The 27,618-nt window shown below is 43.7% G+C and overlaps 1 protein-coding gene across 2 annotated transcripts in view; it reads left to right on the top strand.

Moving 5' to 3' along the window:
- The window catches only part of ENTREP2 (endosomal transmembrane epsin interactor 2), a 458,153-nt gene that overhangs the window by 415,403 nt on the left and 15,132 nt on the right, over positions 1-27,618 (top strand). For both annotated transcript variants that reach the window (XM_075006820.1, XM_075006819.1), the window contains exons 6-9: positions 3,275-3,435; positions 4,582-4,717; positions 16,462-16,537; positions 22,192-22,788. In XM_075006820.1, coding sequence (XP_074862921.1) covers positions 3,275-3,435; positions 4,582-4,717; positions 16,462-16,537; positions 22,192-22,788 — 970 coding nt within the window. The remainder of the gene's footprint in view (positions 1-3,274; positions 3,436-4,581; positions 4,718-16,461; positions 16,538-22,191; positions 22,789-27,618) is intronic.

The following is a 27,618-nucleotide window of genomic DNA, read 5'->3' as shown; positions in this document are numbered from 1 at the left end:
GTGTTTCCATTGGTGTCCTGCTGGGATTGGTTTTTAGACAAACACTAAAATTGTTATCAGTGACCTGGAAGAGAACATAAAATCCTCACTGTTGTGGTTTGCGAAATGTATGAAGCTTGATGGCATGGTAAATAATGAAGAGGCTGGGTCACTGATGTGAAATGGTCTGGATTGTTTGGAAACCTGGGCACTGGCAAGCAATGTGTTTTAATATGACCGAGTGCAATGAACACATGCAGGAGCAAAGATTGTGAAGAATAGAAAATGAGTCACAAAAAAAAAAAAAACCCTCTAGACAGCCATCTTGCTCATTATACTAGAGAAAGGAGACTATTAGTCGTGGCTCAGTTGGCCAAGGGGACAAAACATGTATTTTTAGATATAATATTAATGATTTTAATTCGTTAGTTGTCCAACTGTTCCATGGCTCCTTTCAAATGATTACAGTGAAAGCCTTTAGCCAGACTTTGGATAACCAGCAAGCTCAATTAACTGGTACCTGCTTTGGCAGAACAGGGCCAGTTGCTATGGGACCGGGGCAGCCGGCTGCCCTGCCATGGCCTGTGGCCATGGGCCAGCTGTCCAGCAGGTGCCGACAGGGCTGGGGACCATCTGCCCAAATAGGGCCACGGGGCTTGCTCTCTGGCCAGCAGCAGCCTGACTGGGACTGCGGGGCTGGCTGATCTGACAGTGGCAGCAGGGCAGGGGCCAGCTGTCTGCTGGAAACTGTGAGGTCAGGGCCCTCAGCCCAGCCAGGACCAGGACCGATGGCCATAAGGCCAACTGTCCGGCTGGCATTGGTGGCAGCATAGCTGGGCCCTGCTCCTATATCCAGCACGTTTGATTATCTAGCACCCCCAGGTGCCCCGGAGGTGTTGGTTACTACAGCTTATACTGCACTTTGAATTAATTTAATCTAGTTTCTTATACAGACTTCGAAGTTAGTTTTATGTTGACGTTATTTAGAATGATCAGTAGTAGTGTCTTGTAACTGAAAACATCCCCAGAAATGTTACAGATTTATAAACAATACAGCGATGGCTTTGTCTGCACCTGAAGTTTGGCACTTACAATATTGTGCAATAATTCTGGCAGACCATGAAGGAAAGTATAACATCTGCCAGAAAACACAGGTAGATTTGTGTAGGGAGAATGATCACATTAGAATATGCACATCTTGCCTCTGTTATATAATATTTTGATATATACCTGAAAGGGACCTTCAGAAGTCATTGAGTCCAGTCCCCTGCCCTCACAGCAGGACCTATTGCCATCCCTGATGGACTTTTTTTTATCTATTTGCCCCAGATTTCTAAATGGCCCATCTCTAGGAATATGCTCAGAACCCTGGGTTCAGCAGGCCAATGCTCAAACCACTGAGCTGTCCTTCCCCGCCAGCATAGGAACTTTAATATACCCAAGTTATTAGACTTCTTTATTACATTGTACATGAAGGATGGCACATCCAGCAGCAATGATAGTAGTACATAGCGTTGAGTAAGTGCCTCTTGTTTTAGTAGCATCAATAGAACACATTGACTGAAAGGAGTAGAATGACTGGTAATAGCGGGATCTGGAGCATAAGAGGCTATTTGCGTAGCTGACATTCTTGAACACGTAACTTGGCAGCCAATTAGTAAGCCTCTACTTGTTAATTTCGCACAAACAAAGGATGCCCATCTCCTGACCTTTTATTGTATTACATCATTCAGACTACCCCTCCGATACTTGACACCATGCAAGGCACTGCATTTAGCCGTATGGAATGGAAATCATTCAGACTGTGACCTTTCAGACCTCTTACATGTAGTGTGTTTCATGAAACAATGATTTTTTTTCATTCTTCTCGACACAAGCAGCTGGATTAATCACAGGTGTAATCTGAGAGTAAAATCTGAGTTACATCTGAGATGAGGTTTTCCCAGAAAGTAACCACCCTTGCCAAGCTAAGAATGAAAGCCATTTACTGGGTCTTCTAGGCATAAACATGTTTGTTGTCCTGCTTTGTGACTGCTTCTTTAATCTGTGTCAGTGGAAATGTTTTTAATATCGTAATAATGCAGTAAGACAACAGTACAAACAGATGTAGTCACTTATTCCAATATGCAGCAGAAGTTTGCCTTCAGGAAATTTTCTTAGCACATTGTTTCAAAAGGTGAGCCAAAGACCCAGTCATCTGCCAATCCAAGAGAAGTAATACAAGAGTAGTGACTCAAATGAAAGTGAAAGAATGCCTCTCTGTAGTTTGGTTGGTTGGTGGTGTACTTCCTTCTGTGCAGAGTGTATGAAACAGGGTCATAAAAGCCAGGTTTCATTTGACGTTCAGAACAGTCCCCTTAATATCACACAGTGGTTTACACCTGCTAACCTGCTCATTAGGCTACTGTTTTTGTAAATCAACAAGCGTGCTTTTTGATATTATTGCTGGGTTAGTGTCTGCTCAGTTTCAGGCCCTTGATTTGTACTTCTCAGTAATTGTTACTGTTTATAGTTTGTACAGTTGTATTTTCTGTTTTGTAGGTGTAGGGTGTGTGAGTGTATGGGGGGTCTTTTATTCTTTTCTTTTTGTCAACAAATTTACAGGTTTATTTTAAAATTGCATACCATGTGTAAACCCAGTAATTTCTTTGTTGTGCCAGATATAAAATGCGTTAATATTGAGATAATTTATGTTATAAAAACAAATATAAATTAGGTTGAATTCTCATGTCATGGGACATGAGTTTTTGGAATACTTGTCATTTCTTTATTCTCTTTTAAAAATATATAGCTAGTATGCAACGCCTAATTTTTAATATGCTGCTTTCCAAATTGGAAGTAAGAATGTGCAAATAGTTATTTTAATACACATAACCAACTGTTGGTTATTTCTGAACAGGTTATACCACTAATCGTTTAATGCTTTAACAAAGAAAATTGCTTTATGAGATAAATTCCTGTATTCTGCAACAGAAATGTCTGTGTTCTCTATCCTGATGGTAGAATATTGTATTTCTCCCTAACTTTATAAAGATTCTGGGTGTCCTCTGAGAGTTTAATAAAGTTTTGTTTCTCTTCTATCAATTTCTTCATCCTCCTTTTGGGCCAGATTCTACCACTCTCCTCTTACTGAGTTGTACTACTCCTGAAAGCAGACCTATTGATCGAACAACTGCTCCTTGTGGAATAATGCACAGCTCAGTGCGAATAAGGATGGCATAATTTGTGTGCGTATTATTTTTGTTATTTCGACCATTAGTGTCTGAAGAAATGCTCCTTTTTTCTTTATTTTCAGTTTCTGCCACAGAGGTCACACTCCACCAACCCAGACTGTATGACTCCCCATGGAACCATTCTGCATCAGACCTTGGACTTCGATGAGTTCATACCTCCAATACCACCACCCCCCTACTATCCACCTGAATATAGCTGTGCACCTGTGATGGAAGCACAGAGGTAATTCTTTGTCCCTGAGCATTAATGTCATTGCTTCATAGCTCTGAGACACAGTGTGAGACTGCTTCAGGGGAAAATGAATTATACAATACAAACAGCCCCACAGGGCCTTTCCTTTGTAGTTAGAGCCCTGCTCATATACAAACTTATATCCATGTATGCAAATCATCATCCACGGAACCACAGGGCTCTCTCAGGAATTGCAGCAGTGAAAGGAGCAGAATGTGAGTCCACTGCTGCCGAGAGCCAACACCCAATGGCAGCATCTCCTCGGTAGCAGCTGTACTGCCCCCATCCCATCTATTAGAGTGGGCACCAGGCTCACCAGCAGCTCTCCTTGGTCATGCTCTTGTGCTCAAGCAGCACACGTAGCCCAAGCAGGAGATGCAGACAGCTGCGTGGAAGGGATGGGTCAGTAATGGAGGTAGTACAGCCACACAGGAAGAGCTGTGAGGGTGCGGTGCTGCCGCCTAGGATTAGTGGTTTTGTATTGTGTTCTTGTGCCATTGTGGTTCCCAGAAGGGCCCTGCGGTTCCACGGATACTGATTTATTTCCACAGGTAGCTGAATACATGGATATAAATGTATATCCTCACTGGATTTTATTTATAATGGGTGCCTTTTCCAAAAATATGAACTCTAGTCTCATGCGTGTTTCACAAAGTGTGCCATCACGCATTTTAAAATCTTCATTTGTTTATATTAGTGCTGCTGTACAAAACAACAACCACCACCATGATGGAGAAGTGGGTGGCTTCAGAAAAGACAGAGATAGCAATATTTGACAATAAAACAAGAATTCAGATTTACGACTGTTTGTACCACAGTTGCTGGCATTCTATACGGATGTTATGTCTGAGATTTAATCTTTTGAAAAAATTGCCTTTACTCGAATGCGCATTGCTGTAGAGTATGTACAAGATATTAATGCCTGGAGAATAGATTGGTTTAATGGCCAGTATAAAAAAAATCCTTCTAATTTAAGCTTCATTTCCCGGGTCTCTCGAATGAACTGCTTTGTAATGGGTTCAGTTACAGATTCAGAGTCCTGCACCTGCTCACTTCAGCACTGTGGAAAATGACATTAGTTTTCCAGGTAAATCCAGTGCACAGAAATGATAATTATACATTTATTTGCTTTAACAGGGGTCTCCATTTGGATTTCCCTCATTCCCCCTTCAGTGCTTTATATGAAGTCACCATTAACAGCCCAGGAATGCTGTATCCAACAGAGCTGCCCCCTCCTTATGAAGCAGTGATTGGACAGGCCCCTGCTAGTCAGGTAAGGAAAAGTCAAAGGAAACAGGGCCATTGTCTCATTGGCCATTCTCTTCCTGATAACTAGAAGAATGCAGGAGGTGAGAGTACTTTAAGGAGACAGTGATAAACATATTTGAATGGTGAGCACTTCTGCATTCTTTAAACTGATCATTTACAGTCCACTCGCTAACTTAAAGTGGGTGCTTCCTTTTCCCAAAACTAGCCTGTGACCTTCATCTATAAGCCTGCCTCAACTTTGTGTGCATGCTTGGAAAAATGTTTATATGAAACAGCATTCATTTGAGGTCATCCATTTTTTAAAAATCACAAAAGTAATCACAGATCTTTGAACCATCACTGAAGGAGACCTAGGAAAATAGGAGCCATTGAAGCAAGGATCCTTTATTATGTGAGGCTGGACAATACAGCTCTGAATTCAGTTTGAGCTTCTTGGGCACTTGTGGTAAGAACAATCCTCAAGTAGGAAGCAGCTTTCCTTTATTGAAAGTATTTCAGTGCATACTTGGGACGGGGGTGCTGCTTTACATCTCCTATGTAGTATGCATAGGTAGGAGATGTTTATCAAATCTTTTTTGTTTCTAAGAAGGTAATTTTGTTTTGCACAAAATGTAATGACACCACCTGTGTGCATATTAGAAATGCAGCTCATGAGACATGTCCTGTGGTCTGAGCTTAGATTAATACAAAGTTTTATATCAAATTCCATTAAGTACCCTATTGGAGTTTGAAGAAATTCCTGCAAAAACTCTAAATTAACCTAGATCAATAAAAAAACAGTTCTTTGCAGTCACCACTTGGCGTTGGATCTCAAATTATCTTCTGAAAAAGAGTTGGCATGGATTTTCCTTTCGTGACTTGCCCAAGTCTTGACAGAAAGTTTTAAGTCCAGTGTCAAAATTTACATTCTGCCATTGTAACATACAGCCTTCCAGATAAGAAACTAAGCTGGCACTAGAATACTGGAAAATGACCTGCAGTAAGTAATTACATTAAATTAAGAGGAACCACATGCAGCTTTATAATGAACCATAAGAAATAGAAATGTGTCTGTAAACAAAGCAATGAGTAAAATCTGTGTTCATTCATAATTTTGCTGTTTCTTATACTTTTTGATGCTGTTGCTTGCAGCAATGACTGATACAAATTATCAGTAACCATATTCTGCAAACCCCTTAAGTCCATTGTGAATAGGGCACTCCCAAATTCGGAGCCATGAAAAATACATCATGGACTATGAAATCTGCTGTCTTCCTTTGAAATCTGGCCTTCTTGTGCTTGTACCCCATATGATTCAGATTTTATAGGGGAGACAGATTTCTCAAATTGGGAGTCCTAGCTCAAAAGGTAGTTGCCAGGGGATCAGAAGGTTATTTTTGGAGGGTCCCAGTATTGCCACCTTTACTTGTGCACTGCTGTCAATGTTTGGCAACCTGAGAGCTGTGGTCATGATGTTGGAGGGTGCCAAGCTCTGAACACAGCACTTTGCCGGCAGCAGTGCAGAAATAAGGTAGCAATACCATAGCCATGTCACCCTTGCTTCTGTACAGCTGCTTTCAGAGCTGGGCCCCTGAAGAGTGGCGGCTGCTGACTAAGGTCCCAGCTCTGCAGACAGCAGTGGAGAAGTATGTATGGCAATACCATGCCACCGCTCTCTAGCTGCCAAGCGGTGAAGGTAGTGCCACTGAGAAAAGCAGCACAGGGGTTGAGGATAACTATGTTGCATCCCCCCTACAATAACCTTGCAAAGGTCACACAACTCCTTTTTGGGCCAGCCCCCTACCATTACAACACTGTGAACTATCAGATTTAAATATCTGCAGTCATGAAATTCACCATTTTTTGAAAATCCTATGACCATGAAATTGACCAAAATGGACCATGAATTTGGTAGGGCCCTAATTATGAGCTTTAAGAAAAGATCCAATATCTCACTTACATTTTTTCAGTTGTATTTTCTGCCTTTATCTCATATCACCAGTCAGTTACAGAACTATGATGCAATGGGGGCATGGTTAATGCCGAATGAAGCAGTGGTATGTGAGGGGTGTTTGGTGATCACACTGATTAACAGCCACCTTGTATAATAGTCTCAGTTTCTGTTTTTAATTGCATCTGAGATTAATAATTTTCTACACATTTCAATAGAAACTTGAGGAAGTCTGAGGAATGTAACATCCTAGACGGTGCTTGTCAGGGTTGAGGTGAACAATTTGCAGAGCTATGTGCAGGGCTTTTTTCTGGCAGTATGTGCCAGTACTCTATACTGGCACCTCCTTGCCAGGGTTCCCATGACTGCAGCTGCTGGCAGGACTCAAGGCCTCAGACATCTCCCAGCCATGGGGCTGCCAGAAACCCCCAGCCCCACAGCAGTGCGGGACCGGGAACGCCCCCACTGGCTGGCTCCGGAACAGTGCAGGGCTGGGATCTGGAGCCCCTGCTGCCCTGCAGCAGCCTGGGGCCATGAGCCAGAGCTCCTGCCAGCCCCACAGCAGCACAGGGGCCAGGAGGCTGCTTTGGGGCTGGGATCTGGAGCCCCCGCTTGTCCTCCAGCAGCCTCTGCTGCCTCCCCTATGGCCTCCCCGGCTCACCTGAGCTGCACTGCCAGCCCTCCAACCCCCTAGAGATCCTCCATCCACGGGGATAGCTCAGCCACATTGTCAGCATCTACCAGCAGGAGCAATCTGGGACTCATGTTTCTTAGAGGCAGCTGAGTGGGTGTAAGCTTTTGCTAGAACAGCCCTTTGTTTCAGCTGCCCAGAGAGAAGCTAGGCTTATTTTCTTTCTTTTTCTTTCTTTCTTTATTTTTAGTGCAATTATGTTGATCTTTTGTTCAACTTTAAAGGACTGCTGGCGCTTCTTGGGACTGCTGGAGTAGTGGTTGGGTGGGTTCTTTCAGCATGAATTTTCTGTTGTAAGGGTTGCCCGGGGGATCTGGGGAAGGTGGTAGGGCAAGTTCTTCAAACACCAGCCTCTATTCTCAGCAAGCCACTCAGTTCCCCAAGTACTCAGTTCAACTCCAGTCTTATCATTTAGATTTCTTTGTCAACTGTTACGTAGGCAAGCACGAAAAACAAGCATTCCTGTATCATCCTAAAGACAGACAAAATGATTTATTAGGTAATGAGGCTCCACCAGCCTCCTCTGCCTCCCCCTCCCTCGTGGCTACCATTGTCAAAGGAGCACAGCACACCACTTCTGGGCTGGGAGCACCCCGCTAACTGCAAGGACGAAAAGCGGGGTCTGATGTAAAAAGTTTGCTTGCCCCTGGTCAGATCAAACGTATGGCCTCAGCCCCTTCCTTCTTTGCCTTAGTCGTCATTGTTAGAAATAAGTCAATGAAAATTACTTATGAACAGAAAAATGTGGGAGCCCCAATTAGCTCATTTCTAAAATATGATTTACTGAAATTCTGTCCTGTTTTCCTTACAGCACTGAGAGTAAAAGAAGCTGGAAGCTGTGGGGTGTTTTGTCATGTTTTTATAATTGTGTCTCATTTTTAAATTAGAAAAAAGCAAAAGCTATTTAAATCATATCTGATTTAAAGGCATCTTTCAGATGAGAAGTTGTATGTGGCACCCAAAAAGGTTATACAAATGGCTGTCTGTTTATATTTAAATACAGACACATGCCAGTCCATCATTCTGGATGCTCTGACTGTTATGATCACAATTTACACAAAAACAGTCACCCCGGCAGCATATGGCACTCATGTACAACAAAAATAATTAAGGCGCTAGTATCTTTAAGAACTAAACTCATACTCCACTCCGTTATGTCAGGTCTTCCCCAAAGCCTGCCTAAGCAGATGCATTGTCCATATATTTTCGACATTTGGGATAGTGTCAGCACACCAGCCGTTCATCTCTGGACACCTGGGTCCCTGTGTTTGTTCTGGTCTCAATTGAAAATGAGTGGTGGATTTTTAAGTATTAACTGATAATAAAGAAAAAAACAAAGTGAAAATGTAGAGAAACATGTATAATATAAATATAATATACATATAAATATAATAGGTTACTTGGAATGGATCACTGCTTGTCACTCTTAAGGGGTGGGTTGTTACTGTTAAAACATGACTCCCTTTCCCCCATGCAAGCAGAAGGTTGATCAGTTCCACTTATTAGTGTAACCTGCATATAAATTACATTTCAGCAATTAGTCTGATAAGTGCAGAAGGACAAGGTAAAGGAAACGCAAACTGTGAATATGCTGACCAGCCAAATTTAAATAGCTTTAATTTTAGTAAATTAGAGTCTGAATATATAGAAAAAGTGATCAATAAGAAAAAAACCCTGAGAACTAAGTGATTTTTAACCATCTGTATATATATTAGTCATGTGATTTAAAAACTCTCCATTCATCTTTCCCCTTTTTTGGATGTGACTGAGCAGTTGAACCCTCGGGCATTCGGTATTACTATGTAGAGATTAAAGTTATTGCTACCTTTTCTGTGCACAGAGAGGAAGCTTGCGGCACAGTACTGGTATTAAGAGAAGGAGTGTTGTAAATTCCCTGTGTAAAGTGGAAAAATGCCCTGCCTGTTCCTCATTTTGATTTCCAGTGTGTCAGCAAAGTACCACCACAGCAAAGGTTATGTTTAAAAAAAAGCTATAAGCCATGGTAACGAGTCTTCACATTACTGGCCAGAGCCCAGAAGTTAAGCAGAGAGGTATTTCCTTTTCATTCATACCAAGAACCTTTTCTCAGTGGAGGAGCCCTGAATTTCCAAGCACGCTGTCTTAAATACTCAGCCCCATTGCTGAGGAACGTGCCAAAGCAATGGTTTCCAGCCAGGGGTCCAGGCCACGAGCAAGACTAGTGTGAGACTTGTTGGGGTGCAAGGCTGACACCCGGGGCCAGGGTTACTAATGGGAAGAGAGAGGCAAAGAGGCTATTACCAAGTAATTTAAAAGGACCTGAGGCTCATGACAGCTGGGAGCCCCCTGCCACTTGTAAATTGTATCAGTTCAAATCATGGCAGCGGCAGTGCCTTGTGCATGCTGCGTGGGTGCATGCTACATGTGTGCAGGCTCCATCCGGCTGCACTCCCGTGTGGTGACCCTATGCTGGGCCCACAGTGTAGGGCCTGCAGGACCATTGAGGACAGGAGGCAGGGAAAGCCAGCTGCTTAAGGCCTGGGCGACACTAGAAAATGTAGTTGTTGAAAAGTCCCCATCCCTGAGTGGGGTAGTTAAGCTGACCTAACCTCTGATGTAGACCGTGCTAAGTCAGTGGATGAATTCTTCCATCAAACAAGCTACAGGTTGCACCTCTATAGTCTGGCACCCTCAGCTGGTGTCAGACAAGAGAATTTATCCAGCCATGGGAGGTCAATATTGTCTAGCAGCATTATCAGCACTGACACTACTAACGGGGCTTTCAGAAGACATTTGGGCTGAATTAAAGCTAAATAACAGCACGGAACACTGAGCGCCAGGACTGGAGGCTGTAAACAAACTCTATGGGACCACAGGAAACTTGGGCACGCCTACGATAAGCTATTGTTTGGCTAGCTAAAACCATGCCGGATTACAGATGTTGCCATCTGAGAGAGTTCCGGATTATGGAGGTTCAACCTGTACCTCCTCTTGGGGAGTTGCATTAACTGTGCAATAGGTCCCCGCCATTGGTGTAGACGCTGTAGAACTACAGCAGGATAGGTACATTTCTGTAGCATTTTAAGCGTAGACCAGTGGTTACCCAGCTATGGGACACCTGCCCCTGCCCCTGCCCCTGCCCCACCCAACCAGAAAGGCATCAGAAATATTGGTGGTGCAGAGAGAGAGAGAGAATGCCACCCTGCCACGGTCTGGACCCAACTCTGCTCCAGCCTCAAGCTGCAACCTAGGCCTCTAGCCCAGCCACAGCCATAGCCTCAGCCCAGGCAGGCTTCAACTGAGAGCCACAGTCCTGTTCTTGGCCACAGACTGGCACCTGGCTGTCAGCACTGCTGGAGCTCTGGCCCTGCTCCCAGCTGCAGCTCCAAACACAGCCCCAATCCTGGTGTCAGCTCCCAACTACAGCTGGGAAAAAGGCAGGACGGGGTGGGAGCTATGCAATGTAAAATGTTTGGGGGCACTGATGTAGACATAGCCTTACTCATATTCCTGCAGGGTTTCCAGGATAAGCCATGGATTTGTGTTGGTGCTGCCTCCATTCAGAGAAAGGAATCAAGTGAATGTAAAGTAGGTTTTGGTTCACTTGTTTGTTGTACTGCCAAAACAGCAGGCATCACGTATTTATGCTTTTAAGCCCAAAATTTAACTTAATAACTAGGAGTAGTGGTGTAGGAGATAGGTGAGGAGATAATGGAGCCTTTTGCCTTAAGGTCACAATAGGGGCCCTTGTGCTGGAGGAGAGTTAGGTCACAGTCACAGAAAACACAGAAGCAGCTGAGCGCACACCACGCCTGTAGCTCTCTGGCTCTTTAGCTTACAGATTGAGGAACAGGATCCATGCTGCAAACTACCACCACATAAGGTCTGTTGAAGCTGAGGCCCGTATCAAGCAGCCGCAGAATGTACATTGAAGTCCCTAGCATGAGTGCATCCAGGCAGTGATACCCAGAGTCATTACTAACTGATGGCTCTCCTGGGGTGACCGTCTAAAGAGCTTTGTGGCCTGGTGCCCAGCTGGACATGTGTCGGACAGTTCAACTGTGCAATTGTCATCCTCGATGGCAGCCTAAGCAGAGACTAGGCCTGGAGACTGACCTGTCTTCACATCCCTAAGAGAGGGCTGTGTAGAAGAAGACTGGGGCATGCTGACAGGGTGGTGTTTGCCCTTCACGTACTGCATTTGTTTAAGGAATAAATACATTCCTTCAGCTTTAGAATTCCCAGCCTAGTGTTTTCAACCCACATTGAGTTTAACTGTGGTCTAATAATAATGATCTTAAAATCCAAAGTTCGGACCCACTCTTTTGTAGTCGAGCATAGATTTGTTCATACATTGACAAAAGTTGGAGCTGAGAATACAAATTATCATAAAGACCTGCACAACCTGCAACTAAAAGTTTTTGCACATAAATTCAAGGGATTGTTTGTAAGTGGCTCACAACATGAGAACAAATCCAGTTTAGGAAATCTTAGAAGTGTAGGGGTATTTCTCCAGAAATGTAACAAAGAAACACACAAATCGTATGTTATGTAATTTTTTCAGGCGTAAATCGATATCCTCTGCTTTAAACTAAAACATGTTTAACTTTCAAACAAGAACTGATGGCCATGTATTGCTTTTGAGGGAAAGTCTCAAACTCATATATCTTTCTTTAAAATCTTCCATAATTTGCCAGGAGGATACATCAAGAAAAAAACGTTTCTCTTGGATCAAGCAAAATAGACTTAGACTCCAGAGCAAGACACTGGTCTGGGTGTATCTACCTCAGCACCAAAAAGTACTCATCTACATCTCACTCAGACCTCGAAGAGGGGGCCACACCCTCACTCCTTTTATCACCAGAGGGCTTATGAGCTTCCAAGAAAATGCCAAAGAATGCAAGGCACAAAGCAGAGTGTTTCCTTCTTTTTCTCTTCTTCCTGACCTACCTTCCCACAGGGCAATACTTTTGATGGGATCTTCAAATTCACCTATCAAGTCTACCTGTGTCAGATTCCTACACCTTCTTTAGTAGCCACCTATCTTACTTTTTGGTGGCATGGTGTCTTGTAACATGAGCCTGGTGGGTTCATCACCACCAGATATGCAATGGATATACAATGCAGTCCTTGTTCAGGCACCCCACTCACCAGAGAACGTTTGCACAGGAACTTAACTCTCTGCTCCATATGAGAGCCATAGAGCTGGTTGCACACCAGTACAGGGGAAGAGAATTTTGATGAAGATATTTCCTCATCCACAAGAAGAAAGGAGACCAGAGGTCTGTATTACCAAACAGCTGAATGTCTTCATCTGCCTCTTACTCTTAGCCAGTGGTTCCCAACCTTTTCGAGATGGGGGCCCATTTTGGCAATTCAGTAAGACTTTGTGACCCAAGGCAATTCAAAAGGCGGGGGGGTGAGGTTCTCCCCTGGGAAAAGTGTAACCCCAGAATTAAGCCCGTCAGCCCCAAACCACGCCCCACCTATCTCACGCAACCTCCACAAACTGCCACGGCTGCTCCTTCACTGGGCCGCTGTCACCTCCTTTGCGCAGCTCTCCCCAGCCCTCCTTCTCCCACCTGCAAGTATGGGCAGTTCACTGCCCTGCCCTGCCCTGCTTGCTAAAATGGGACTCTTGCTGGCCATTAAACCAATTAAACTGAGTTCCATTTCAGCGAGGCAGGACAGGGACTGGGAGTTGGAGGAGTGGGCGTCAGCAGTGGTGGGTATGTCAGTGTTCATCTGCATTGATGGCTGCTCTTTGTGGGAAAGTCATACCAGTATCACCTCTGGCCACACACACATGCACAACTAACTTCATTGTATCTCCCATATTAACTATAGACCTTATTAGAGCAATCTTGAACTCAGTTGGGTCAAAAGCATACCTACCTCAATGCCAGTTCCAAGCTCTAAAGGATCTTAGTGCTGCGCTCTGACTCGGCTCTGGAGCAATAGTTGAGTTTTGTCTCATCCTCCTAGCTCCGGGTGCTTCATATACATACATACATGAATGATGCCTGTTGGATGACTTTGTCAGCAGTACCTACAAGCATGGCTATGGACAGTCTGTGTGTCATGCAAGTTTAGTCTGGAAACATCAGTCTGGCTCCCCGGTGGGGTCCTGACTTCAACATGATGTCAGTGTGGGTCGCACCGACATTCCCAACTCAAAACAAAATCACCGACTTCTCCCTGAAAAGTTGGGGAAATATCTGGGCAAACACATAGCACAGGGTACTTGGCCACTGCAGGAATTCAAAATTGAATACAGCATATGAGGTTTGTAAACAATTCCTGCCAGCTTTCTGGAACCTGTACATTGAAGTCAGGTTGGGAAATAGAACAGTTTACTATATCAACAAACGGTCCACCCTTTTATGCATAGAGGCTGTCAATCTGTCACCATGTCACCCTTTGAGCAGTGCATTTTCCAGGGGTGCAGAATGCTCTGGCAGCTGGCATTAGGAATATATATTTCAAAAAAACTCCAGCTACTGTACAAGGTCAGTAACCAGACTTTTCTACCTATAGGGAAGAAAGATTCTTTACGGATAAAACTTTGGTCAGCAAATCATTTCACAAGACCCTATTACTTTAAGTATTTTTTTTTCTATTTTGTAGTACTGCCTCTCAGAAGCTGTGTCTGCACAGGGAACGTTTCTAATACCGTGTTTCAAGTAGAGAGTCTTTTTTATTAATGGCTTTAGTGTAGTAATGTTATGTTCAATTTTAGAGACAGCCAAGTACAAATTAAGCCCTCAACACTAGAGCTTGCATAGTGCTGACTGATGATTATTTCTAGGCTGTCGCCTAGTGCAGTGAATGTCTGCTAGTTAAATGTGGCCATACAGAAACAGATGTTTTGGGTTCTGTTAAAGATGACATACTTCTCATGCTATCCTGACCTGGCCTTAAGGTAGATTTTGGTGCTGTTGTTTTAGTCATAATTACCATTTTTTCTTTTCTCAAAGGAACTGCTAAGAATATGATGGAGGGGTTAAAACAAGGTTAAGGGCCTGGTCTCAAGCCTAGTTGCTTCAGTCCAATCGGAATCAAGTCCTTAAAGACTTTGTTGAGATCGTTTAAAATGATATCCCTTTAGCTTTCTCTCTCTGAGCACTGCTCCCTCCATCATATTTGCAGTGAAATCTCTAATAGGAATTCACAAGACTATAGAGGTGTGACTGTTGTAGCTAACCTTAATTAAGTGGATAGCTTTTTTAATGCTCACTCTCCTCCCTTAATAAGAAATAAATCAGGCATTTCTCTGAATTTTGTTTTGCAAATACTCCTCCCCTGCTACACTCATTGTTTTTGTTCTATTGCTTTTGGTTTTGTTTTTTTTTTTTTTTCATTAAAAATGCTTTATCATTTTTCGTGAGGCTTTGTGATTTATGGAAACTCAGCTGCCTTTTATCATCTATATTTAAAGTGAAATTTGTAACTTCATTTCTAGCAGAAAATATATTAAGATGTTTTTAAATGCTGGAGGGAAAGACTTTGTGGAACTTTTCAAAACCACGAACTGTGCTGCACCAGTGAATAATGTTTAGGAGGAGGAGCAATCATTCTTAAATTTTCTTCCAGTGGAAGGATCCATTTTCTAATAATAATCCATCCTTACAAACTGTTGGCAACCGTGTTAAGTTCACTTCTATAAATAACAACAGTGCCCTGCTCTTATGGTGATTACTTTGTATGCCTTGTCACAGGATCTGTACATTACAAACTACAAAGACTTTGTGGGACTTGTAATGTGGAGAAAATCTCCACTTTGACAGACTTCCTGTATTTCATCTGAAAGATGCACCAGTTTGGCAAACCACAGCAGGTTTCACACAGAGGAAGAACATGGTCTGGCCTCCAGTTGTGTCTGCAATGACAGGATTTGCCAGACCACCGTGTATGGTAGGGCCTTCTGCCCCTCAAGTCTCCAAGGGCTCTGATTCCTCCCCAACTTTCAGATAAAACTGCACTGTGGCAGCTTTGTAAGGGGAAGGGAGTTGCTCAGCATGGAGCATCCCAGTGCCAAAGTTAAATCCTGCACAGGGGTTCTCTAAATCGTTTGCATGGCTGAGCTGTGCAGGTGGTGATCCCACACCTTTCCCTACGGGCCAGGGAAATCTCTGTGTACGGTACAGATGATGGTTCCCTCATCATTCTTCACAGGGCAGTGGTAAGAATGCTTTAAGAAGCCTGGGAAGCAACAATAAATGAGCATTCTTATATGTGTCATTAACTAAGAGCTAATGTGAACACAGATAATGCTAAAGCTATTAGATATGGGCCTGGATGACAGGACCTGGACCTTTCATTCACGAGCACTTCAAAATAGTGGACATAACTGAGTGGTATTTTGCTGCCTGTTATGCAATGACTATACAGCTAGCTGTAGTAAGGACTGTCACTCTCGTGTGGGCCTCCATAGTCACAGTCAACGCTGCAAATGACGATCTCAAATGGAGATCTCAAATGGAGTTCTGAAGGGCGCGATCCATAGTCTATGCAGACTGAAGGATGCCTTGGACTGGACTGGACTGATACAGGTAGACTTTTGAGAAGTGACAGCGTCCTCTGAGGCCTTTTGTAATCTCTCTTCTGCTGAGTTGCCCAGGCTCTACCTACACATTGTTCTGTACTTTATCTGATCTGTGCACATGTCCATTTCAAAAGCTACTAATGAAATTTGATCCTGGTCCAGTGCTTAACCTGCCTAGGGTGACCATCTGTCCTGTTTTTACCGAGACCGTCTCGTATTTAAGCTGTCTCACAGGCAGCCCATTCCAGTGCTTTACCACCCTCCTAGTGAGATACGATAGGAGCACTGATTTAAGCACTGCCATCATTACACTTTGTAATGTTAATCTGAAGCCCTAAATGCCCATGAACCCAAGATAATTGATAAATTCTGGAAAACCCAGCAATTACTTTATGCATGTTCATTTGCTCTGCATCTGCTGCTGATATGAAGCCATACTAAATTGTTGTGTCTATGCATAGCAACTTTGCATAGCAACTTACAGGATAGACTCTTCAAATTACCAGTCATAGCCCTTAGAGTCGTGACAATATGTTTCAGCTCTGTTTTTGAGTCATTCTATCTGCAGGCTAATGCGCTATGTATTCTACATTTTCTGTACAGATCACCGATACACCTCAGCAAGTGACCGACTCCAGCGTGGGCGAGAGAAACACAACAGCTGGCTATAGCACGCAAGGTGATTTTTATAGTTGCTTTTTTATTTTGGGAGCTTGTGGGTGTCACTAAGGCCATATTCATCAAATGGGTGCTTCAGTAGCAAGCTGCACTGCTGCAGCTATAGCACTGTAGTGTCATATTCTAAAGCCTAGAGTAAGAGGAGAAGTTTATCCATCCATGTAGGCAGCCCAAGTACTCAAGCAGCAGTTCCCAGCTCAACGAAATTCTTTCCTTGGTCTAGCCATATCTGCAATGGGGATTAGCTTGTTAGATTGGTTTAACTGTGTCATGTCTTTCTGTAACAAGTCTGATTAACACTGAATGCTAGTCACCTCTAGGTCAGTGCAAATTTTTCATGCCTTTGGGCACATAGATACATCGATTTAACTTTTAAGACCATATATTAGAGTGGGCTGTTTCCTCTCGTTTGTTATTTTCTGTCTTGAGGACAAGGGATTTGGTCACATCTTGGTCATATGAAGAAGCACTTTAGTCCCAGTCACTCACTACATTCCTTCTCCACAAACTGCTCTCTGGAGGTCTGACTTTGATTGGAAGCTTTCTTGGGGCAGGGGCTGAGACTTTTTGCTGTCTTGAACACCTATGGCACTCTTAAATAATGTTAATGTACTACTATGGCTGCCTTTAGAGTGGTACACTCCTTTGGCTCTTCTAGGCTATGCCTACACTAGCCAAAAACTTCGAAATGGCCATGCAAATGGCCATTTCAAAGTTTACTAATGAAATGCTGAAATACCTATTTGGCGCCTCATTAGCATGCGGGCGGCCGCGGCACTTTGAAATTGACGCGGCTCGCCACCGCGCGGCTCATCCAGACGGGGCTCCTTTTCGAAAGGACCCCGGCTACTTCGAAGTCCCCTTATTCCTATGAGCAGATGGGAATAAGGGGACTTCAAAGTAGCTGGGGTCCTTTCGAAAAGGAGCCCCGGCTGGACGAGCCATGCGGCAGCGAGCCATGTCAATTTTGAAGTGCCGCGGCCACCCGCATGCTAATGAGGCTCTGAATATGTATTTCAGTGCTTCATTGGTAAACTTCGAAATGGCCATTTGCATGGCAATTTCAAAGTTTTTGGCTAGTGTAAACACGGCCCTCTACTGCTGCTCTCCTATAAGTTATGTAATGTAGATAGCCTCCAGAAGCCCAGGAATGTATCTGAGCTCTTTTTTCTTTTTTCTTAAGGAGGCTGTCTTGGATAGGGATGCTGAGCAGCAGCAGCACAAGGCCAGCTCATTATCAGGACAGCCTTTCTGTAACTGCTCTGATTAATATTGAATGCTAGTCACCTCTGGTCAGTGGTTTAAATTCAGATCAGTGACCAGGAGTTGTAATGTGTGTGAAATAAGGTGGTATCAATCTCCAGAAGATAGGTGTCCACATCATAGCCAGCATTAACACTCTGCAAGTATTACCTGTTGACATCCTAGTTATAAGAGGTCTCAGGACTGAACTATTCATGGTTATCCTCTAAAACAACGTGGGGAATCAGGTATGTCCTATGACATGTCTGTTTTGTGGAGAACTAGAATGCTTCAGTCTCCAGAGTGCTCCATCCCTCATGTCTCATTAGTAACAAACTTTCTTTTAAATAAATAGTTTGATATCTTTATGCAGCAAATGTGATGTTGACAATTCAAGGTGACCAGTTTTTATTATCAAGGAGTAGTAGCAGAGAGATGGCCGTGCTAGTCTATGTACTATGAAAACAAAAAAAGCAGCCCAGTAGCACTTTAAAGACTATCAAAATAATTTCTTAGGTAATGAGCTTTCATGGGACAGACCCACTTCTTCAGATCATAGCCCTACCAGAACAGAAATTTGTCAACCCTGATTGCTATTTTTGGTTCTCTGTGCCTTAAATATTGAGTCTGTTCTGATGTGGCTATGATCTGAAGAAGTGGGTTTTTCCCATGAAAGCTCATCACCTAAGAAATTATTTTGATAGTCTTTAAAGTGCTACTGGACTGCTTTTTTGTTTTCATGTTATTAAGGAGGTTCTGCTTACAAAGAGTTTTCTTTTATACTCATAGCAGATACCTGTTTTATCAAAACTGAATTCATTGAATGAGTAGAGGTGTCTTCATTTCACTTTGTATTGAAATAATATGTGTTGCTGTAGTTGAGTTCATTAGTGATTCAGTCATAGATTTTGTAACACTGTGCATGTGTAAATATTTCTGAAAAACATAGTCTGATACATAATGGGGGGGTTAAAAGTATATGTGCATCTTCTAAAAATGTTTCATGTAACTCTTCATTACATTTTTTTTTTTACATTTTGTATTAGCAATGTGACCAAATACACACATTGTCTATAAATCCAGCATTTTTATGTATATTTTCACTTCTAATGCGGTTCTGCCTCCAGTCACAAGAATGTATTCCCTTACATACTGAGAAAGCGATATGGGGCTGTAGTGATATCTTTTGTTAGACCAGCTTCTGTTGGTGAGAGAAACACACTGAGACTTACACAGAGCTGTCCTGCAGGAACTGTGTCAGCTTGAAAGCTTTTCTCTCCTATCAAGAGAAGTTGGTACAATAAAATAAATTACCTTACCCACCTTGTCTCTCTGATATGCTGAAACCAACCCAGCTACAACAACACTGCTTACATTTTGCATAGGGTATTATGCATTATCATGCTATGTCTATCTACACTATATTCCCCTTACCCCAGCTCTTGCCAAAAATCTTCCAAACCTCCAAAATAACCTTGCCACTGTTGTGCCACTGTAAAGCAGTCACGTACCTCTATCCCTGCTCTGCACTAGATCAATGATGATAATAGTCAACATGACAGTGGTCAGTCTTTACTACAGCTCCCTCCATTGATACCACCAGGGAACTGCACCACTGGAGAGCAGGAATCATGAGAAAGTGTAAATAAGGCCTGTAAGTCAGGCAGACCAATGAGTCCAAACAGCTCCAACCAGGATAGAGAGAGGGTGGGAGTGGCCGCTTGGAAGTTTTGTATAGATATGTCTATCCTTACAGGAAAATCAACCCAGCCAGGGTCAATCTTCTGGAGTTTGATTTCTTGTGTCTGGTAAAGATGCAGCAAAATTGATCTCTCTGGGGTCAGCAGTCTATCTCTGTACTCCACACTATCATGTGGAGGAAGGAAGGTCAACAGGAGAGTATAGAGGCTAGGTCTATACAAGAGAAATAAGTCAATTCTGATATGTTGATTCTGGCTACAGAAATACCATAGCTAGAATTTTGTATGTGAAATCAACTTACAGTAAACCCTGACTTACGCATAGGTTGCATGCCTGAGCAACCATGTGGAAGTCAAAATTCTCACAGGTCGGGATGGCTCCCCGTCCTGGCTGCGCCTGGCTCCCAGCTCCCATGAGCAGCAGGGAGACCAGAGGCAGGCACAACAGTGCTGGTCAGTTTCCCCCGGCTGCTTGCCACTCAGGGAGCAGCGCGGATCAGTTCCCGGGCTCCTGTGAGTGGCTGGGAGCTGGAAACTGACCGGTGCTGCTGCACCAGGCTCCCTGCTCCCTACCACTTGCTGGAGCCAGGAAACTGACCAGCACAGCAGCACTGGTCATTGCAAGTGGAGGGGAGCCAGGAGCTAGGCTGCTGCCTGGTTCCCAGCTCCCTGCCACTCCTTGGAGCCAGGAAACTGACCGGCACAGCAGTGCTGGTCATTTTCCCAGCTCCTGCGAGTGGTGCGAGGGGGGTGTGGACCAGTAGGCAGACCAGCAAGGCAGTGTGGCTGCTCCCTGTTTTCCCCCAGTTGGGTGAGCAGGGACGGGCAGATCCGCAACGCAGCGCAGCTGCTCCCCAGCTTCCCCAGTTGCAGGAGCCAAGGGCTGGAGCTGGCAGGCAGAGCGCTACACCACCTGGCCATCTCCACTTGCTGATTTTGACTCATGTGACTCTAAGTAGTGTGTAAGTCAAAATCACGTACATCAACGTTTTACTATATTTCCCTAGTATAGACTAAGCCTTCGTGATGTTTGACTGTCGCTAAACCAAATCCTGGCAAAGAGGTTCATGGAGAGTTTGGCCATTACTTCCACGTCTGAGCTCTGAGGGCAGGGTACTGATCTCACCCACTCACACATACTCTAAACATTTCAAATGAGGAATTAATGCAATAGCTTACACAGGTTCATCTTAAATACCCAAACAAGTTTCAGTGGACCTACTATACTATCAGTATGTGTTTCAGTAAAAAGCATGTATTTCAACATGCCTCAATAGATATTTACATAATTGACTAATATGTCATTGGGTTATCTTAAGTTGCCTGGCAAATATGAGTTTATTTCCCATGTGCCCAGATGAAAATACTAGGTCTCGATTAGCAATTCTGAATGGAGATAAAAAGCCCTTCATAAAATCTAGCTTTTCAGTTATTAAATAACACATGCAGTGATGGCCCTTTTCCACACCTTTGGAGTTCCAGGGTGATCTGGTAAGCTCACAAAATATAACCACTCCCCTTTGAAATGTACAGTATTTCCTGCCAAACCAGGAATAATGCACTACAAGGCTTTCTTTCATTTCAGCCCTTCCACTGCTTTTGCTAGCCAGACCCCCCAGCTGCACAGAGGCCATTTAGCAAACATTTGTAAACCTGCTAACAGATCCTATTGTCCCTTCCCTGAACACAACTGTGAGAATCTGTGCACCTTGCCAACATTGCTAGCAACAGCTATTACATGGAAAGGGGCAGCAGAGATTGCCAACCTGATTGAAACAAAGTGATGTATATTTAGTGTATAATATGAGATGACACCTGGTAACGTCTCATCAGTTCTAGTCTACTACTTGAAAAGTAATTGGTTGTATTCTGAAGTTGGGCAAAAAACAATGTATAGGAAAGAATGTAAGTGTGCTTCACCCACCAAAGGGATTCCCTTTGTTCTCTTTGAAAATCACTTCTGGCAACAAAGACCAGAAGAATACAGCTTTACATAAAACCCAGAGACATTTTCATTTCATATATACATATGTGAGCATCTTAGAAGCAGAGATAAAAATCTCCTAATACGAAGGGCTTCCAAGGTGATGTATATCTTCAGAGAATGTTGAGCTTTCATCTGTCATGTAGAGAGAAGGAAATCTCTGATATGCTCTATATTTTGTGTGCTGGAGAAGAGGGTACAAGGGTGCATTCTTTTTTTCAAAAAGCTCTTTGATATGTATTTGAGACAGGTGATAGTTGCAAGGTGTTAGGTGCAAAACTAGCATTGACAGGTGTAAAACTTTGATCAATGGCTTGGTTACAGAGTATCTGTGTAAAGAGCTATTGTCTTTAGCACACATAATCCTTAAAGCATTGAAAGAAATGTTTATCAAAGGAACCCATAAAGGCAAGACTTCACCCCACTGTAACTGTAGAGGGACACTATATGGTGCAAAGTATTTTGCGTAAGAAAGACTAAAAGCAGGAGGATGACTTCAGACTTTAGTCTCCTGGGCTTTTGTCATTTAAAACATTTAAATTATTTTAATATATTGGTTTAAATCTATGAGATGAGCCATGAGATTATCATCACTTTAAGACAAGGATTTTCTTCATGCTGTGTCTTGCATTACACTGGCACATAGCTGGCTTACAAGCAGAATGAATGCTAACAATGATGATATACATGACTGCAATGTAGTAATACACAAAATGCCTTCTTTTGCAGCATCTGTTGACAGTACCTCTCTGATGGTCTCTGACACTGCGGATCTCCCAGATCATAGCTACTCGTCAGAGGATCTTTATTCTCTTGAAGTGCAGGGCTCTCTTCGTTCCACAGACTTTTCCCCATACAGTACAGCCCACCGCGGCACCACAAATAGGAGCTGCGCCAGTTTGGATCACAGCATTTGCTCCGGGGTGCACAGGACTAGCTCACAATATTCCCCTGATGAGGATGGCAGTTCACGCAGCAGAGCCTCTATGGACAGGTTTCAAGGCCAGGAGTATGAGAACTATGTTCATGGCAGAGCCTCATACTGCTCCTCGGAGAACTTCAGCCCATCAGAAAGAGAATCCCAAAGCTCTGTCAGAGAAAACAAAGCCAGGCCGCCCCTGAAACAAATGAAAATATGTTGTGGGGTCTTTAACCAGCCTGCTGCTGTACACTCTCACCCCTCTCCCTGTTCCGTGCCTGCAAGTGGTTCGTCACACTGTGGCTGCCCCGAGAGATCTGCCCAGCCCCATTGCATTAGAAAATACAGAATTCCAAACCTAGTCCGATCTACTAGTGACCCTGTATCATGTTCCTCTGGCACAGGAGGTAAGTGTGAGCTACTAAGACAACACAGTATGGAACAAATACAGCATAGCTGATTTGTCCTAGGGCTACTATTGTTGGACGTTATAGAAGCTTTGCAGTATGATTTACGCAGGCAGAATTTAGCTCCTATACGCTTCCCACATTTGAAAGTTAGAGGCAGAATGAATGTGGGAAAATATGTACTTGTGTGACATTAATAGTCACTATTCTCAGTTATACTGACTTTTCTCCACTGCTTGTCTGCCACTGTCACACTGAACATCAAGTTGAGTGCAAGCTGGAGTACCATTCAGGAAAGAGGGATGGCCGAGCAGACATATTGAACTACACCAGGACTGGCTTCTGGCTTGCCTCCCTGAGGTGGCCGGGACTGCCGATTGTGGGAGCAGAGGGCAGTTGCCTCCCAGGCCTGGAGTTTCAAAGGGGCCTGGAGCTTCTGACACCACCATTGCTACTTTGGTAGTGGCCATGGCCAGAGCTCTGGGCCCCTTTGGAATGCTAGGGCAGCCTGTTAGTGCCACTGGAGGTGTCCTTGCCTTTGATAGGACCAGCAAACAATACACTAACAGTACTTTCTCTAGAGGCAAAAGGAATAGTACCACTCTATAGTGACAAGATGATGGGGTAGTTTCAGAAGGATGGTGACCTCAAGTGACAGAGTAACAAGGTCTCTGGCGTTTCTGAAGCAATATCTTCTGCTATATATAAAAACTCCCTGAGCCAAGAAGGGAGGAAAAGGGACAGGTCTTGCTTAGCAGCTCCCCACTTTTTATAAAAAAATGGTTTGTTACTGTGAAAGAAAAGATATTTGTTACAGTAGAATAATTGGCCAAATGACCGCAGAGATGATGTAATGGTCTAGACATCACAAAAGGAAGTAAATATTTTCAGGGATGTTCAAAGGGGTGAAGTGGAGAAATAGACTGAAAATAAAAGAAAGAAAAGTTGTCCTACCTATGGTAGCAGTTGGACAGTTGAATAGTTTCAAAGGGAACTGATAGAAGAGTCATTACTTGGCTAATTTAGGGCAGGCAAAACATAAGAACGTAGTACTGTATGTATGTAGAATACCCCTGCACCAGCAGGATGATGGGCTAGATGATGTACTGGGATTTCTAGATAGTTAATTTCTGTGATTCTGTGAAATTCAGAGACATTTACACCTACTTATGCAAGCTCCATAGAATCATAGAATGCTAGAACTGGAAGGACCTTCACAGCAGGACCAAGCATCATCTAGATCTTCTCCGATAGACGTCTGTCTAACCAGCTCTTAAATATCTCCAGTGATAGAGATTCCGCATCCTGCACAGGCAATTTATTCCAGTGTTTAACCACCTTAACAGTTAGGAAGTTTTTCCTGTCTAATCTAAACCTCCCTTGCCGCAGTTTAAGCCCATTGCTTCTTGTTAAAGACATAAGTTAATGCTCTGGCAGTGTAAATCGAGAAGCCTTGCTTGGAAGTCAAGAAATGTGTATCCTTAATCTAAAAATAATATATGTTGGATTTCTTACATGTGAATGTTATTGTCATGTTGTGTATCGAATAAGCAGTAGTTGTGTGGGTTAAAACTACGGATAGTCAAACTCATTTTATTTAATTTGCCACTCACTTCATGCATTTTAAAGTTGAACTCATGCATTAGTTTGTATTCTCCTTAGAAGAGACTGCAAAAAATGGCAGAGAAAAATCTAAAGACAATACCAATATGCACCTGCGAGTATATAACATATAGGAAACTTTTTGTGCTGACCTAGCTTGTGGGAGATTGTTTCATAAACACATTGCTTGGTCTTTAAAATTAAATCTCTTTGAAGAAAAGGGTGAGTTTAAATGAAAGGAAAGAAAACTTTGCAAATTCAAACCATTCTTAAATTTAATTAACAGTTTGAGAGATTCATAAAAATTTACTGCTCTGTGAAATGCCTCATCCCTAGTCATAACATCAGCTTGTTTTCCTCCCTGCTCTGGGGGAAGAGCTTGTTGAACACTGTTTGGAAATTACCTAAATATTACAAGCAGTGTATTTACAATGATGTGTAAGCAGTCCTTTTGGCGTCATCTTGCCTAACAAGTTTTCTCTTGTGACGTACATCTGGAGTTGCTTATCTTTAGCTACCTCTGCCTCAGCATTCACTCTAGATATTTCAGGGGTGGGCTTTAGCCTGTGCATTGTTCATTCAGTGGAAAAACTCCTGTGCAGCAGTGAAGGCCTGAGGCACAGTGGCATTAGCGTAGCGTCAATGCCGGAGAGGCAGAACAGCTGCAGCCCATCAGAGGGGTCCACGCTTCTGAGTGTATTACCATACATTGGGCATGGGAACAAAGTGAGAGTGATCAGGTAAGGAGTGGGGATTAGGTAGACTTGGTGCTCCTTGCAGAGTGTGGGAACAGCGTTTAATGTGGTTGCTGCAGTATCTGGCACAGAACTCCTGATGTTCCATAGCTGGGAAGGAGGATTCTATTTCCCATCTATCCATGCAACTTCTTTGTGCCAAAACCATCTAAGTGGGTATGTTGCAGGGAGGCAGATTCAGCCCACTGAGAAGAGCCCCAAAGTCTTTGTGTTTGTGTTAGAGTTTGTTGGCAGAAGTAGAAAGAAAGCCTTCTGACATTAAAGCACACACAGAGGAAGAACGTAAGGGAAGGGAAAGGAAACATCAGCATCTTGATCATGAGCCAGAGCAAACAAATCTTCATCCAAGGAATGCAAAGGTACAGAAAATTGACTCGCCCACTCTCCTTTCTGCTTCCCCCCGGGGGAGAGGTGTGCCCGAGGGTGTGCACTGGTGGCAGATGTGGCCTTACAGAAATAGAACTTAGGATCTATAGAGTTTGGGGACAGGAGATGGGCTGCTGGGAACTAGCTGAGCCTCACCCAAAACTAACTGTTGCTAATAATTTATAGGTTAGATTTGTTTATTACATTTTGTGGTATGGAAACATCAAGAGGCCCCACGTAAGACTAATCTTGCTAGTGCTTTACAAATAGATTGTTAAAAGAGAGTCCCTACCTCCAAAAAATTAGTCTAAAGAGACAAAAAAGTCTGTGGGATGGAGAATTATTTGCTATGCCCATGATACAGGTAGAGAATTTGCACACCGAAAATAGAGTGATTTGTGTGTGGGTCATCTTTTATGAGAGGAAACCAGGTATGTGTCTCCTGATGGAGTTGTAGGCAAATGTTAGTTAGAACTCTTTCCACTCCTTGGCACCACCCATTAGCTTCTTCTAGGTGTCTGCCGTATTTCCCCTATCTAAATCCTGAGATTTAGGGATTTATTAATGTAAAGCTACTGATTGAGGTGAAGGGTCTCTGCCAGATTAGATCATGCATGCCACAGCCACTGCACAGCAACTAGCTGCCAACATAAATCATTAGAGCAGAATCAATGCACCTGAGCTGTACTTACAGTAACACAGCAGCCATTATGCCTAATGTGTTAATAATCCAAGAATTAAAGTGTTTGTTTAAGACTGTAGTGTCAATAATCTTGATCATTATGTGCCCCCAAGTAAGACTTGACATGATAGACCCCTTACAATCTATTCTGATGTATTTCTTAATATATACCGTAAGTGTATTTGTTCAAATGCCCATGGAACACCAGCGAGTTGTTCATAGAACACCAGTGTTCTACAGAACATACTTTCTTCTTCGAGATGTGTCCCCTTGTGGATGCTCCACTCTGGGTGTCGGAATGTCCACACGCCAGCACTCAGAGAGTCTTCTATAATAGTTTTGGTTTCTCACGCTGTGCACGCCCAGTAGTGCCTCCTAATACTACCTGACGTGTGTGCAGTTCCTTCTCTACCATCTTCATCTGCAGACAGAGCTTCGCTCACCCTCTGAAAGATGAAGGGGAGTGTAGTTAGATAGTTCAGCATTTATTCTACCCTTATCCAGACTGCCATGACACCTCTGGCATCATCAGCTGGCACCACGAAAGTGGGTGCACTCGGAGCCAAGCTGTCAGCATTTGGCACCTCCAACACCGTCAGCACCACTGGCTTTGGACATTTTTACCTCTGGGTGCAAGAGGTCCTCAGAAACTAAGGCCCCACCCTGGATGCTGGAACTGGAGCGCAAGTGGCACCACTCCAAGTCTTCGTGCCACTCACACGAGGCATTGGACTGAGCACTGTCCCATTCTCGTGTGGCACTGGAGAAGGCACTGAAGTGGCACCGACACACTGCTTCGCCAAGACCCCTGGCACCAGAATATGGCACAATATCTAAACAATGCTGTGAAGACTCATCCCTGGGGGCTTGCATGACACTGTCCAGCTCCCCTCATTGTGTGTCCCTGTTGCTGCCCTGTCCCCTTGTTTGTCCATGCTCACGGTTCTCACAGGGCTCGGGGGCTAAACTGCCTACCCCCAGAGGGGGCAATTCCAATTGGAGGAGTGTCTTTTCATCACAGCACTCCAGTCCCGCACACTCCACCTGTGAAGACGTGCCACCTACCATGACTTATCCACAACTGCTTCATTGTGGTTTGCACAACACTACCCATATCTGCACGAACCAGTTCCTCAATGGTCACCTTGGGAGGCACAGTCGACCCACTCCCATGCTCCACCAGCACTGTCCACGGTATCCAGGGACCATCCTGTGTCACCACAGCCCACCACATGAGTGAAGCATCCACTATCACAGCATTCTGGGGCTGAGGATTCCCTTTAAGAGGGTGAGGATAGGTTCCTGCTGCATCACTGCTTGTCCTCAGCAGACAACACAATGCTCTCAATTTCAACTCCTCCTACAGAAGACTCACAAGCTTTACAGGACCTTTTCAGGTGGGTGGCCCAGGCTCAGGAGAAGGAC

The sequence above is a fragment of the Carettochelys insculpta genome, chromosome 12 (assembly GCF_033958435.1).
Source record: "Carettochelys insculpta isolate YL-2023 chromosome 12, ASM3395843v1, whole genome shotgun sequence".
NCBI lineage: Eukaryota > Metazoa > Chordata > Testudines > Carettochelyidae > Carettochelys > Carettochelys insculpta.
This window is presented reverse-complemented; position numbering and strand designations above follow the sequence as displayed.